General features: G+C 39.6%; 1 protein-coding gene across 1 annotated transcript in view; it reads left to right on the plus strand.

Annotated features, from left to right (window-relative positions):
• Nucleotides 1-12241, plus strand: part of TAT (tyrosine aminotransferase) — a 42655-nt gene extending 30414 nt beyond the window's left edge. The window contains exons 3-13 of the mRNA XM_081030452.1: nt 3522-3768; nt 3938-4042; nt 5645-5712; nt 6591-6749; nt 6954-7092; nt 7499-7551; nt 8405-8557; nt 9119-9247; nt 9567-9650; nt 10611-10709; nt 11137-12241. Coding sequence (XP_080886578.1) covers nt 3534-3768; nt 3938-4042; nt 5645-5712; nt 6591-6749; nt 6954-7092; nt 7499-7551; nt 8405-8557; nt 9119-9247; nt 9567-9650; nt 10611-10709; nt 11137-11277 — 1365 coding nt within the window. The 5' untranslated portion in view covers nt 3522-3533 and the 3' untranslated portion in view covers nt 11278-12241. The remainder of the gene's footprint in view (nt 1-3521; nt 3769-3937; nt 4043-5644; nt 5713-6590; nt 6750-6953; nt 7093-7498; nt 7552-8404; nt 8558-9118; nt 9248-9566; nt 9651-10610; nt 10710-11136) is intronic.
• The last annotated feature ends 2094 nt before the right edge of the window (nt 12242-14335 follow it).

Consider the following 14335-nt stretch of genomic DNA (forward strand, 5'->3'; position numbering starts at 1 on the left):
TAAATTTTCTAATACAGATATTTAAGTTCACCTATTCCATATTTAAATAGAAATAGGTGAACTTAATTTTAATAATATACTTTATTTCACTCAATATATCCAGAATTTTATTTAACTATGTAATCAATATAAAATAATTGATAAAGTGTTTTACATTATTTTTATATGTCTTCAAAACCTAATGTATATTTTATACCAACATATATCTCAATTGAGACAAACTACAAATTGAGACAAACCACATTTCAAGGAGTCAATAGCCACTTATGACTGTGGCTATAATAAGGGACAATGCAGCTGTAGAACAAGTGTGTGTGTGTGTATGTGTGTTTTAAACTATATAAGTATTGTATAGACATAGAAAAACACTTGGAAAGATATACAAGAAATGGTTAAAGTGTCTATCTCGATGGAGTGGGATTGTGAGAAAAGAAGGTATTCAGGGTTTAGTTTATAAACACTTATATTTGAATTTATTATATGAGGCTATATTATACTTTAATTACTAAAAAACTAAAAGTAAAACAAAAATGTTTATTCTCTTCAATGCAGTAAATCAGTGTATAGAAAAAATTTATCTTAAGGAAATATTCATGGTCTAAATTTAAAATTCACAAAGCAAAACTATCCAAGTGACTTGAAATATATATTCACACAAAAACTTGTATACAAATGTCAATAACAGCATCATTTGTAATAGACAAAAAGTGTACACTACCCAGTGGTGAATGGATAAGCAGATGTGGCGTATCTCTACAGTAAAATGTTAATCAGCCATATAAAGGAATGAAGTACTGCTACAAGCACAACTTGGATGAACCTTGAAAACATTTGCTAGATGACAGAAGTCAGGTACACAAAGCCATGTAGTGTATGAATCAATTTATATGAAATGTCAGGAATAGGTAAACCCATAGAGATAGAAAGTAGATTGGTGGTGCTGGAGGCTGAGCGGGAGTGGGGAGAGGCTACTTAATGAAAATGTTTTGGAATTCGATAGTGGTGATGGCCGCACAACATTGTCAGGGTACTAAAAACCACTGAATCTTCCACTTCGAAAATGGTGAATTTTTTGTTATGTGAATTTTATCTCACTTTAAAAAATACAAAGAACAAGATCCCAACTTTATGGGGGGAAATAAGACTAACGTGTTAAGAGTGGGGGGGGGGTTATAAAAGCTTTTAATTTTTTTCTGATTTTCTCTGCACACATGTGTTATATTTAAAATGGAGGGTGGTGGAATAAAAGCATTTCGAAAAGGATGGTCTTCTCTCTTGACAAAATCTATGTGTTTTGGAAACAAAACCATGTTCTCACTCCATTGGCTACTACACACAGGGAAACCCTGTCCAGCCTGTGAAGTATACTCTTACCTATAGAATGTTTAACTGCATTTACTAAAACAAACAAGCCACTTGCCTCCTGCCATAGGGTGCCAAATGGCAGAGTTGACTTAAGACTTTCCTTTTCTGTGTCTTTGGATGTTGTAGAGACAGGGCTGTGTATTTGCCTTTTGAAACAGAGCTGCCCTGATTATCTAGCTTAGGGCTCAGGGCTCCAGCTTCAGGACTAAATTCCCTTTGCCCTGGCTGGCCTCTTGCCCTTGCCTAGTGCTTCTGCTGCTCCACTGGTAAGATGAGGTAGTACACGCTTGACAGGAATGGGGAAGAGAATGCATTATATAAATTCTTCAAAGCCCTAAGAGAGAAAAGGTCCAGAAAAACAAAAGGTTATTCAATCCCATTGGAGACTCAAATCACAAAAAGTAGATGGAGAAGAAAGAATTTATGTAACAACTCTTCCTCTCCCAATAAATAAACAGATAGGATCTGTGCCACAGGTCACCAAGGTTTCTCTTAACCCTTGAATGGATGGCTTTCTTTTTATAGGCTCACGGGAATGCTGGATCTCTGCTATGCTTGCTTAGCGACGTTGTTTGTTTAGATCTCACCTGATAGCTTACCAGTAACTCCATAGCAGTAAATGAAGGAAAATTAACAGTGGAAGGATAAAATTGCACAGGTTTTCGTTGCCTACAAAACCCTATACTTTTAAGATATTTGTTGAGTGGGCCTTAATTTACTTTAGCTGCCCAGTTTGTTCTGACTGGCCTAGAAATTTGTGGACTGACAGGGAAAGGAGTCCAAGATGTAGGAAATAGATAAACATGTTGTGGAACAAGTTGTAGAGTATGATTCCATCTGTGTTTTGAAAATTTATATGTATCTATGTATGTATCTATAGCTATCTTCTATCTATTTATCAATCATCTATGTATCATCTATCTATCTATCTATCTATCTATCTATCTATCTATCTATCTATCTATTATTATGTGTCTATGTATCTACCTACCTATGTGCCTACCTACCTATCATCTATCTTGGTGAATGGATAGAAAGCCCAAATTATTACCACTGCTTATCCCTGAGAGTGAGAATGGAGTATACAGACAGCAAAGTGCAAGGAAGGACTCCCACTTTTTACTTTGCACATTTCTGTATTGTTAACATTTTAATAGATTGTTTTGTGACGAAAAAAATAATAAAAATTACCAACTGTAATCCTAATTACCCCTCTGACAGTCCTCTCCAACATCTCACAAAGTGCCCAGAAAGAGTTAACACAGAGAATTCCAGATGTTTGAGGTGAGGACAAATTCCTGATTTGGCCAATGGGGGTGGGGTTAGGAGTGAGAAGAAGCAAAAACTGAGAGGGGAGGAAAGAAGAGGGTTGGCTGCCCAATTCTAATTCCAACCAATAGCACAAAAGTTTCAGGCCCAACGCCCATTTGTGCAGACTATTTCAGGAGTCAGGAATTGCATCTGAGTTCATTGTCACTTGTCAAAGAAGAACTAAGACAGCTTTCTTGTTTGGCTACTTGGAGATTCCTTCTCCTTTACTTGGAAGGTAAAATCTCAAGCCTCAACTAATCTGGTGGTAGGAATTGGGATGTATGCTTTTATTCTTTGTGGTGAATTGACTTCTTTTCCCGCAGGGCAGAAAGATGCTTATGGGGTAGGGCTTTTGTTTTACAAATGATAATATTAACACTAACTTTCTAACAATGTGGAATGATTTTTCCTGGTTCTTGTTTGCAGAAGGCAATTTACAGTGTGTTGAAGTTGTTAGGGACAGTCTTTCTTGGATAGGCACTGCATGGGAAAGAGAAAACACATATGCTTTGATTGTTTAATAATTTTCATGTCATTTCCCCTCGGTTAAACTTTATGTGATTTTAGGGTTGAACATGGCAAATATCATAGTAAATAAGTATTCAACAGAATGCTCCCTACTAACATTACAGAATGGGTTCTTGCTTCATTTTCCATCTCAGCAAAAAGTCTTAAAACTCCCCTCATTCTTAACAAAGCTACTTTACATGCGAAAGCAGCAAAACAAAGAAAACAGTTTGGAAAGAGGAGTCCGTGAAATCACTCCGCTGTTTAGGTCCAAGTATAGCTATTCCGGACGGTGCTCTGTTCTTTGTGTCACAGGAGCTTCCTTCTTTTCCCCACAGACTTTGCTAGTGATGGACCCGTACATGATCCAGATGAACGGCAACGGCAACCTCCCCTCCGTTCTCGATGTTCGTGTTAACATCGGTGGGAAAAACTCCAAGCAGGAAAAAGTGAAATGCAGGAAGGCCAGGTGGTCTGTGAGGCCCTCGGACATGTCCAACAAAACTTTCAACCCCATCCGGACCATCGTGGACAACATGAAGGTGAAGCCAAACCCGGACAAAACCATGATTGCTCTGTCAATTGGTGAGTTGGGGACACTGAACTGGGGGCAGTCATTGTTCCCCTCACCCACATCCTCACGGGCTGGTTGGAGAAGATGGGAGTAGAGGGTGAGTCTGGGCACTGGAAGTGGAAGACTAACCTCTGGATGGCTCTTTTTTTGTTTTTCTTTCCTAATTTCTCCCATGAAAAGGGGACCCTACTGTGTTTGGAAACCTGCCTACAGACCCGGAAGTTACCCAAGCAATGAAAGATGCCCTGGACTCCGGAAAGTATAATGGCTATGCTCCTTCCATTGGTAAGTTCCTCCTGAGACTGTCTAGTGGCTTCTAAATCTTGAGTGCTCTTCCAAGAGGAATAAATTTCTATCAATTCTTCTTGTTTTCCTGATGCGTAGTTCGTAAGGAGAGGCTAAGATAAAATGGCCATTTGGATTTGAGGAAAGGGGTCTTAGGATGCTTAAACAGAAGACTTAAGGTCCAACTTCTTTGGCATACCCGCATCTGCCCTCTAAGCTCCTATCACCTACTTATTTCTAAATTAATGCTCCTATCCTATCGCTACTAATTATCAAATGAAGGCCTTGAATTGGGCTGCCGCTGCTAGTTAACTGAGCCCTCTAGGTCCTAAATTAATTTACATATTACCCTATGTAAATAGCTCTTTGTCTTTATTTATCCTTCACTGTGTATTCAAGGCTTATCTTAATTATGGTCCTGATCACGCTCACAGTGAAACTGTAATTGTTCCAAATTAAAGAGGTAAAAAAAAACCACCACCATCACCAGCAAAGAATGGGCTCTTTAATTGAAGGATAGAAGGATGTTTCTGACAGAAAGAAATTATTCTTATTTAGGTTTAACTTTCTCCATCTAGTAAACATTTCTACCCTAAACATTTTGTTAAAATAAGTGATTCCTTGATTTTGTTTTAGTGTTGCACATTTTTCTCTTGTGCATATGTGTACATGAAAACATATTCTTAATGCAGAATAAAAATTCGGTTTCATGCTAAAATAGAATTTTAAAAACACTTCAAAGAGGTTATCAGGGACATGATTTTTAGGTTGATTATATACATTTTATAAAGTCTCATACAACAAAAATAAAAGCAATAAGACTGAAAGTTAGGTTATAAAAAGTTTATGATGGCTTTTACAACCAAAGTATTAGAGAATTAATTTAACCTGAAAAAACAAAATCCAGTCTCTCAAATGTTAAAAAAATAAATAACACTCATGCCAAAGCAAACACAGATAACCTGCGTATATTTCGGGAAATACTCTTCCTTATTAGTAATTAAGGAAGTGCTGATTCACATAACTTCAAGAGACCCCTCTACCTATTAAATTAACAGACATTATGAAATATTGCCTCTGGCCTGGCTAACTAAAGACAATGCTTTTGAAGAGCAGTTTTGCAAAAATGATCATTTGCATGAAACCATGTATCCTTCAAGTTTGTAAGCCAACATTTGAATTTAAAAAGAAAAATTTGTACCAAAACACTAATAGGTATTTAATATGAAAAACTTAAAATGGACCCAATGTACTAAATTCATTGATTACAACTTTTCAAAAATATGGTTCCTGCAAGGGATTTGGGAATAATCTAAATTCTGTATTTTATGGAGAATAAACACAGGATCCCAGTAACCAAGGTGGTGCAGTGTTTTATAGTTTAGGGAGCTCTTCTTTTGTTATTATTTATGTATTTGTGCTTATTATGAAATGATCAAATATAAAGTTAATCGCCTTTATTGACAGTAGCTGAGAGCTAAACTGAATAACACGTGCTTTGAGCAGGGACTAAAGGAAGCCGGAAGCCCTGTGACGCTATAGCCTAGCTGGCAGTTGTGGGATGAAAACTTCCAGCTTCCTCCTTCTGCCTCTTTCTTGCAGGTTACCTATCCAGTCGGGAAGAGATTGCTTCTTATTACCACTGTCCTGAGGCACCCCTGGAGGCTAAGGTGAGCCTTAGACAAGGTACCAGCTCAAAAGCAATATTGGGCAAACAATACCCTTTTCCTTATTTCTGTTCTACAAGGAATAAGGATTTCACGAAGAACAAAAGCTGAGGATAACTTCCCTTTAGCAATTTGAGGACTTCCTGTATAGTGAGGCTACTCATCAGTGATTATATTTCATGTCATTACAGTAAGATAATGATGTGGGCATTCAGCTTATATGGTGTCTGTCTTAAGGAGGCTCAAAGAATTCAGAGGTCACCCTATATTTGATTCTCTGCAAAAGATCATTGGAAAACAATAATTCATAAACACCGAATAATTAATTGTTTTTATGTTATCAATAGGGTCTTTTAAAAATGTATAGCTTCCCTCCTTCACCTTGAGGTCACTCAGAGAGGAAGATAGAGTTACCGTGACATAGTGAATTGACAGCCGTGCCAAATTTAAATGCTAACTTCGCCTCTCTTGTCTGCTGTGTGGGGTCAATATTTCTTAACATAAGAGGTGCCCTTCGTCCGTATTTCAGAGAAGAGTCAGGCTTCAAATCTCTGGGTCAAAAGTAAATAAATAACCAGGCAAAAAACCCAAGGTGATAATGATCCCTCATGAAAGTTGGCCGCATCACAGCTGACTTATCCTTTTTTTAAGTGGTTGTTTATTTCTCTTAAGTGGCTAATATTTTCAACAACTTTTAGATATTGATATATATAAATATATTAATTTCTTTTATTTTTGGCTTAGTATAGTCCCTACTACTTTAGTTAGAACTCATAAAAGTAAGTTTATTTTTGCTCCCTCTGACTCATCTGATAATCTCTTTTCTCCTATTGTTGTTGGAACTCCTAATAAAATGAATCTTTTTTTTTTTTCCTTCACAGGATGTCATTCTGACAAGTGGCTGCAGTCAGGCTATTGAACTTTGTTTAGCTGTGTTGGCCAACCCAGGGCAAAACATCCTAGTTCCAAGACCCGGCTTTTCTCTATATAGGACTTTGGCTGAATCTATGGGGATTGAGGTCAAACTCTACAATTTATTGGTAAATGACTTTTTAATTTTAGATACAGTGCTCAAGTACTACTTCATAAAAATACATGAGCATTATCTTAGCAGAGAAGGATTTGGGATGGGTGGTCAAGACCACAAACACATTTTATTATTTACATTGCACCGTTGAATTAAGGAAGTAGTCCATCGAAATTTTTCTGAATCATCTTAGTTTCACCCCTTTCTTCCTCCCCAGCCAGAGAAGTCTTGGGAAATTGACCTGAAACAATTAGAATCTCTGATTGATGAAAAGACAGCTTGTCTCATTGTCAACAACCCATCAAACCCCTGTGGGTCAGTGTTTAGTAAAAATCATCTCCAGAAGATTCTGGCCGGTAAGTCCAGCAGACTTCACTTGACAGGGGAGGAGATGGGTATGGAATCCTTTAGCCGTTTTCTGTAATCAGAAGAGTCTGTCTCTAACTTCCAAACTTAGGATGTAGGTGGGGAATCTCCACTGGAGTCTCTAATGAATAGTGTGCCACTAGAATGGTAAGACTTGCTTCAAAGAATAAGACAAAGAGTAAACACTTGCTTATTCATCACACCCATCAGGAAGAAGAGAGGGTTTGAAATATCTGGTTCATTAAGGCCTTATACCCTGGAAGAGTATAATTAGAATTTAGAGTTCTTAAAGAGGAAGACAAACCCCAAAAACATGAAATGCAAAGCCCAGCTGAATGTTAAGTGCAAAGGCAATTCACGTTAAAAATGATTTCAGCATGTTTCTCTTGTTTTCAGTGGCTGCAAGGCAGTGTGTCCCCATCTTAGCTGATGAGATCTATGGAGACATGGTGAGTCTTGGGCAGGACATCTCACTGCAATAATCTCAATTCCAAATTATTTCATGGGACCTTTAGAGGTGGCATCTAAATAATCAGAAGCAACTCCTGATCATCTCAGGACAGCAAATCAATCTCCCTGCGTTCTTCACAAATGTATGGCTCTACAGCTACTCAGCCAGTTTCTGAAATCCAAAAAGCTATGAAAATCTGAAGATTTTTGGAATTCATTCAGTGGCAATACCTGACTTGGCCTGATACAAAGATATATGTAGATTTCTATTTTTCTCACTTATGGATCTGTATAAGAGTGTAGGGGAAGGGGCAGAAACGGTAATCTGCTTGATTGGGAGTGCTGTCCCAGAATGCTCTGGCCGTGTTATATAATATGTGATACATGTGCTACGTAACCTTTCTAAAATCCAAATAATTCTGCAACATATTTGGGCCCAGGGATTTCAGATAAGTGATTGTGGACCCATATTTTATTTTTAAATTTATAACTCCAACAGTCCTACTTTCTCCACAGAAATCTTTAGTAAAAGGTGAAAATTTATACAATTTGAAAAGAAACCAGAGTATAGTCGTACATTCTCTAGAGCTGGCTTCAAGCGGTTGTAGGTATTACAGGGCTAGGGTCAGTTTCCTCATTTTAGGCTCCCTTTAATGCAGACCAGACACCAGGTTAAATGTCTTTGGATAGTCCCCCTTGAAGCTTCTTGGGATCCCACTTATGCTTCACTGTAGGGATGGGCCCCTAACTCTGAGGCCCTATCCCTACTGATATGAGGAAAAGGGTAGGAAGCGTGGGATTTGGAAGACAGTAAGCAAGAAGACAACTACAGCAAGCTTCTCTTCTCCTCAGGTGTTTTCAGATTCCAAATTTGAGCCTCTGGCCACCCTCAGCAGCAACGTCCCCATCCTTTCCTGTGGAGGGCTGGCCAAGCGCTGGCTGGTTCCCGGCTGGAGATTGGGCTGGATCCTCATCCATGACCGAAAAGATATTTTTGGCAATGAGGTAAGAGCAATGTGGTATGTCTAATTTGGGATAGCTATTTCATGTGCACCGTGGTTAGGAGGTGTTTTCTTTTCCCATCTTTCTTCTTGGCCCTGTCATTCTGGGTGCCTAGAAAGATGCTAGATAAAGATGGTACCACTTCCTCTGAAAACTCCATTTTCCTCCACCTGGCTCTGTGAAGAACTTCCAATTTTAGGACCACAAAAAAAGGGAACAATATCAGTAATATACATAATAGTGTTTGCAGGCATACAATGTGCCAGTGCTTTATATACATTATTTTAATTTAATCCTCCCAACAACCACCTGGGGCCGGTATCATTATTATCTCCATTTTATAGCTGAGAAAACTGAGGCACAGAGAAAGCTGTATAATTTGCAGAGAGTCACACAGTAGGTGCGGAGCAGAGCTAGCCTATATACGCAGGGTCTAAGAATGCCACTAGGCACTGTCACTTTTCCAGAGATTTAAAAAGTGATAGAAAGAATGGTCAGAAAAACAGTTCCCAAAGCCAGGATGCTTAATGGAGGCTAAATAATGTGTTGCTGGGGGGCTTTTAGATCCGAGATGGACTGGTGAAGCTGAGTCAGCGGATCCTGGGGCCCTGCACCATTGTCCAGGGAGCTCTGAAAAGCATCTTGCATCGCACCCCTCAAGAGTTCTACCACAACACTCTAAGCTTCCTCAAGGTAAGCGCAGTCTGTGGCCTTCCACGTGGGGATTCAGGGAATGCCACCAGTAAGAACAATGGCTCCTCACTTCTGGAACAATGTTCCATGATGATGCTTCCAAATCAGGAGGTAGCATTAGTGCAGTATCCACCCATACATTTTTCTAACTTCTGGCAGTCACTGTGCTCCTGGCCAAAAGCTTTATGTGGCAGGTTCATTCCTTATGCCAGTAGGGAAAACTTAGGTTCCCCACCTTTGATGTGGGCTCTCCTTTTAATAACTTGTTTTTTTCTTTTAGTTAACTTTTAATTCTTGATGTCTCTGCCTCCTCTTGTAGTCCAATGCGGATCTGTGCTATGGGGCATTGGCTGCCATCCCTGGACTCCGGCCAGTGCGCCCGTCTGGGGCCATGTACCTCATGGTAAGAATGTGGGTGGCAGGCACTTCTGATAAGGCAAAGGAAAGCCAGTCTACAGGGCTCACAAAGAGCGAGGGTCCTGAGCCAGTCAGTTAAAGAATTACCTTGACCTTATTCTGAATTGTTTCGCTGACATGATCTAAGCTCAGTGTTAACAAACACTCTTAAAATGAATTAATACCTTAATACAGGGACTCATTTTATATGTACACACAGGGAAGAATTAAGACACAAACAAGAGGCTTTCACCATTGTAGTTCCCAAGTGGGAATGATACTGGTTCCCTTGGGGTGTTTGTGAATGTATGGGAATTTTGTTTATTTTCAGAATAACTGGGGAGTAAAGTGGAAGGTGGGGGGGGAGTGCTGTTGGCGTTTTATGGGCCAAGCATGCTAAATATCTTGCAATGGGTGGGATAGTTCCATGCAATCAAGGCCCAAATACTACCATGTTACCCTGAAAATAAGACCTAGCCGGACAATCAGCTCCAATGCGTCTTTTGGAGCAAAAATTAATATAAGAGTCGGTATTATATTATATTATGTCATGTCATGTCATGTCATATCACATTATATACTTGGTCTTATATTATAGTAAAATAAGACCAATCTTATATTAATTTTTGCTCCAAAAGACTCATTAGAGCTGATTGTCCATGTAGGTCTTATTTTCGGGGAAACATGGCAATAGTGCCTTTTTTGAGAAACACTGGCATTCTATTTCCAAGTTTTATTTATCAGAATCCAGAAAGGAAACTTTCAATAAACTAAAATATTAATATAAATATATTCTCTCTTCCCTATGAAAAATTCCGTAAGTGCTAGTACTTATTTATCAAATTAATTTTTAGTTGTAGAGTTCCAAGATAGTTTTTATAGCAATCCTTACTTCAGTTTCTGGCATAGGGAGTTGACCTGTTTTTCCTCCTTCTGATAAGTTTGCCTCTCCCTGTTATTGGTATAGGTTGAAATTGAGATGGAACATTTCCCAGAATTTGAGAATGATGTAGAGTTCACGGAGCGGTTAGTTGCCGAGCAATCTGTCCACTGCCTCCCGGCAACGGTGAGTTCTTACGTCTCTCTCAGGACATTCTCAACAGTTTCAAGAGTCTCAGAAGCTCTCCTAGAGCTGGTCTTTCTTCAGCCTTTTTCTCCCCCAACAAAGTGTATTCTCATATGATAAGATTCAAACTGACGTGTCTCATGGCCTTTAATTAAAATTTGTTTCTCCTCATCATTATGCCATTCTGTACCAGGCAGAAAGTGTGGCCGGACCTTCAAGGTGTGGGGAAATCAAGCTTGTCCCACGAGTCCCTTTTAAAATGAATTAACTCAGTTACTGCCTTAGCACGCCAGTACTAGAACTAAGAGAATTGATAGCCTTGAGTAAATGGTGTCACTGTTTCCTGCTGAGGAGGGCCCTGGCCATTTTCGGGTGGTCCAGTACCAGATACCGTTGCTCTGAGAATAACAGGCACTTATTTTTGCAGTGCTTCGAGTACCCGAATTTCTTCCGAGTGGTCATCACAGTCCCCGAAGTGATGATGCTGGAGGCCTGTAGCCGGATCCAGGAGTTCTGTGAGAAGCACTACCACTGTGCTGAGGGGAGCCAGGAGGAGTGCGACAAATAGGCCTGAGTCCATGCGCCAAGAGGGCTGGACTGCGCCCTGCTGCTCTCAGGGCTTCAGGGGCCCCTCCTGGGAGAGCAGCCTCAAAAACATAGCGAGGGTTCACAATTGTCCCTGCTTTTCCCTAGCCAAGTCCATAATGCTGAGCTTAGATCATGTCAGTGGAACCACTGAGAACAAGGTCAAGGTAATTCTTTGACACACTCTGAATCCTGGATTTTCCTCTCACTCTGCTCTGCGGGAGTGACTTACTAATTCATTAATTTGTACCCCTCCCATATGACTTCCTCCTTTCGTTTTCCTGAGAGTACCAGGTGAACAAAGTTTACCAGAAAAAGAGACAGTTGAGACAAGAAAATTAAGAGCTCAGGATGAGAGAAACAAAGATTGAGAGAACTTGTGCTCCCAACCATGTCCTCATACTATAAGGACACACACTCTCTAGTCAGATCTGAAACCCGACTCTGCTACTGCCTCACTTCAGGTATACCTCACTGTATGCAACCAAGCTATAATGAAAGAAGTTGGGGACACATATATTTGGTTAATTATATTCTAAATGCATAGGAAAATTTGTTAATTTGAAGGATCCCTTATAGAAACCCTGTAGTTGATTTTTATTTTTTGGTGAAGAATTATTTTGTGATGCAAATAAATATCCTATAATTGATTGTCTTTCTAAGTTTAGATATGGTGTATCAAGCTTTCTTAAAATGTAACTAAAAAAAGGAGAATATATAGGACCTTCCAGAAACATTGCTCTGTAAGGGCCACAAATATTCTCACTTGTCATTGTTATAGAATCATTATTACTTTTGCTGAAATGTTAATATTGATATATATATATTTTATATTATCTTTTCATATGTTTTCTAAGAAACATTTATATTGATAAGATCCTTTATTTTGCCAAAGGCATAAATTATTGTTTTTCTTTTTTTAAAAAAATAAATTTTACTAAATATGCTCTTCTGTGATGTGTTTTTTCTCAGCTGTGGGGAATGTCTATCCCCAGGTGCTGCTCATCGCTCAATCTGATTGATGCCTTACCCACTAGGTTTCATTTACTTCTTTGTAGATGTACTGATGTTTGGAATTACTTAAGAAACACTATTCCTAAAATATCTTATTTGGGAGCTCAACTTCTAGCTTCCTACTTACAAACAAAGCAAACTAAGAAGTAACATTATAAATCTCTGGTCTATACTTTACACTTAAAAATTTTTGGATCCCCAACTCTGGTCCCAAATTCTTACGTTTGTCTAAATCTACTAACCACTCACTGTGGAACGAAGGTGAACTGGTTCAGTTGATCCAGGGAATAAGAGGTGTACAGGGTCTTCTTTTAGTATCAGCTTTTTATCTACAAATCGTCTTACACAGTTGCCTAGTATGTATTTTCCTTACTACTTCCCTTAAAGGAGGGAGTCTGAAATTATCTTGCATGGCAGAAATATACCATAATCAGTCTGGAGATTCCTCACTAAGGGGAGTTTTCCTTATCTGGAAGAGGAACTTCAGGTCTCAACCCTGCCACTCACACCCCATTAATTTCCTTTACGAAAATAAACATCAAATGTCCCCTTTCAGTGAGCTCACACTAAATTTACCTTTCAGCAAATCCAAAAGGGATATACAATGACTAAAAATTTGTTTCCTGTATAGTATCACTGCTAATTTTCAAAAAATGCCTGGCTCCTCTTTTCCTGTACCATGAAAACCTTCCCACCCCAATCCCCAAAGATCTCTGTCCAGAAGTAAACAGGAAGATTTGGTTTACACAAGACCTTTTATCTTCAAACGTACATACGAAGTCAGACAATTAAGTTCATGAACTCATCCTAGAAAAAGTGTTACATGCCTCATTGCTGAATATCACCATGGTCACCTTCAAAGTACTCCCCTTGGGAATCTATGCACTGATGCCAGTGCCTAGTCCACCCTTCTAAGCAATTTTGGAACTCTTTTCCTGGAATGGCCATCATAGCTGTCATTGTATTACCCTTGATGTCCTGAATGGCATCAAAATGTCTTCCTTTCAATATTGCCTTTATTTTCGGGTAAGGAAAGAAGTCATTGGGGGCCAGATCAGGTGAGTAGGGAGGGTGTTCCAATACAGTTATTTCTTTACTGGCAAAAAAACTCCCTCACAGACAATGCTGTGTGAGCTGGTGCATTATTGTGATGCAAGAGTCATGAATTGTTGGCAAAAAGTTCAGGTCGTCTAACTTTTTTTTTTGGGGTGGGGGAGGAAAGGGAACAGGACTTTATTGGGGAACAGTGTGTACTTCCAGGCCTTTTTTTGCAAGTCAAGTTGTTGTCCTTTCAATCTTAGTTGTGGAGGGTGCCGTTCAACTTCAAGTTGTTGTCCTTTCAGTCTTAGTTGTGGATGGTGCAGCTCAGATCCAGGTCCAGTTGCCGTTTCTAGTTGCAGGAGGGACAGCCCACCATCCCTTGCGGAAGTCGAACCGGCACCCTTGTGGTTGAGAGGACGCACTCCAACCAAATGAGCCATCTGGGAGCTTAGCAGCATCTCAGCTCAAGGTGCCTGTTCAATCTTAGTTGCAGGGGGCGCTGCCCACCATCCCTTGTGGGACTTGAGGAATCGAACTGGCAACCTTGTGGTTGAGAGCCCACTGGCCCATGTGGGACTCGAACTGGCAGCCTTCGGAGTTAGGAGCATGGAGCTCTAACCGCCTGAGCCACCAGGCCGGCCCCGTCTAACTTTTTCATGCAGCCTTTTCAGCACTTCCAAATAGTAAACTTGGTTAACTGTCCAGTTGGTACAAATTCATAATGAATAATCCCTCTGATAATCAAGGAAGGTTAGCAACATCATTGTAACAAGTTCATGAACTTAATGGTGAGACCTCATATAACTCTATCAAGCATCAACGAATTCTACCCAGCGTTCTTAAATTTCCGAATTTCCTTGGTGTCTTCACTTTGATAAAGGAGTCAAACATCCAGACACTTAAAAAATAATACACGCTAACTGGACAAATTTCAAATGATGCAACTCTCCCCCTCTGCCCTGCCCCCAAACCCACTCTTCTGTGGC

Source organism: Rhinolophus hipposideros, assembly GCF_964194185.1.
Source record: "Rhinolophus hipposideros genome assembly, chromosome: 21".
In the NCBI taxonomy this organism is placed as follows: Eukaryota; Metazoa; Chordata; class Mammalia; order Chiroptera; family Rhinolophidae; genus Rhinolophus; species Rhinolophus hipposideros.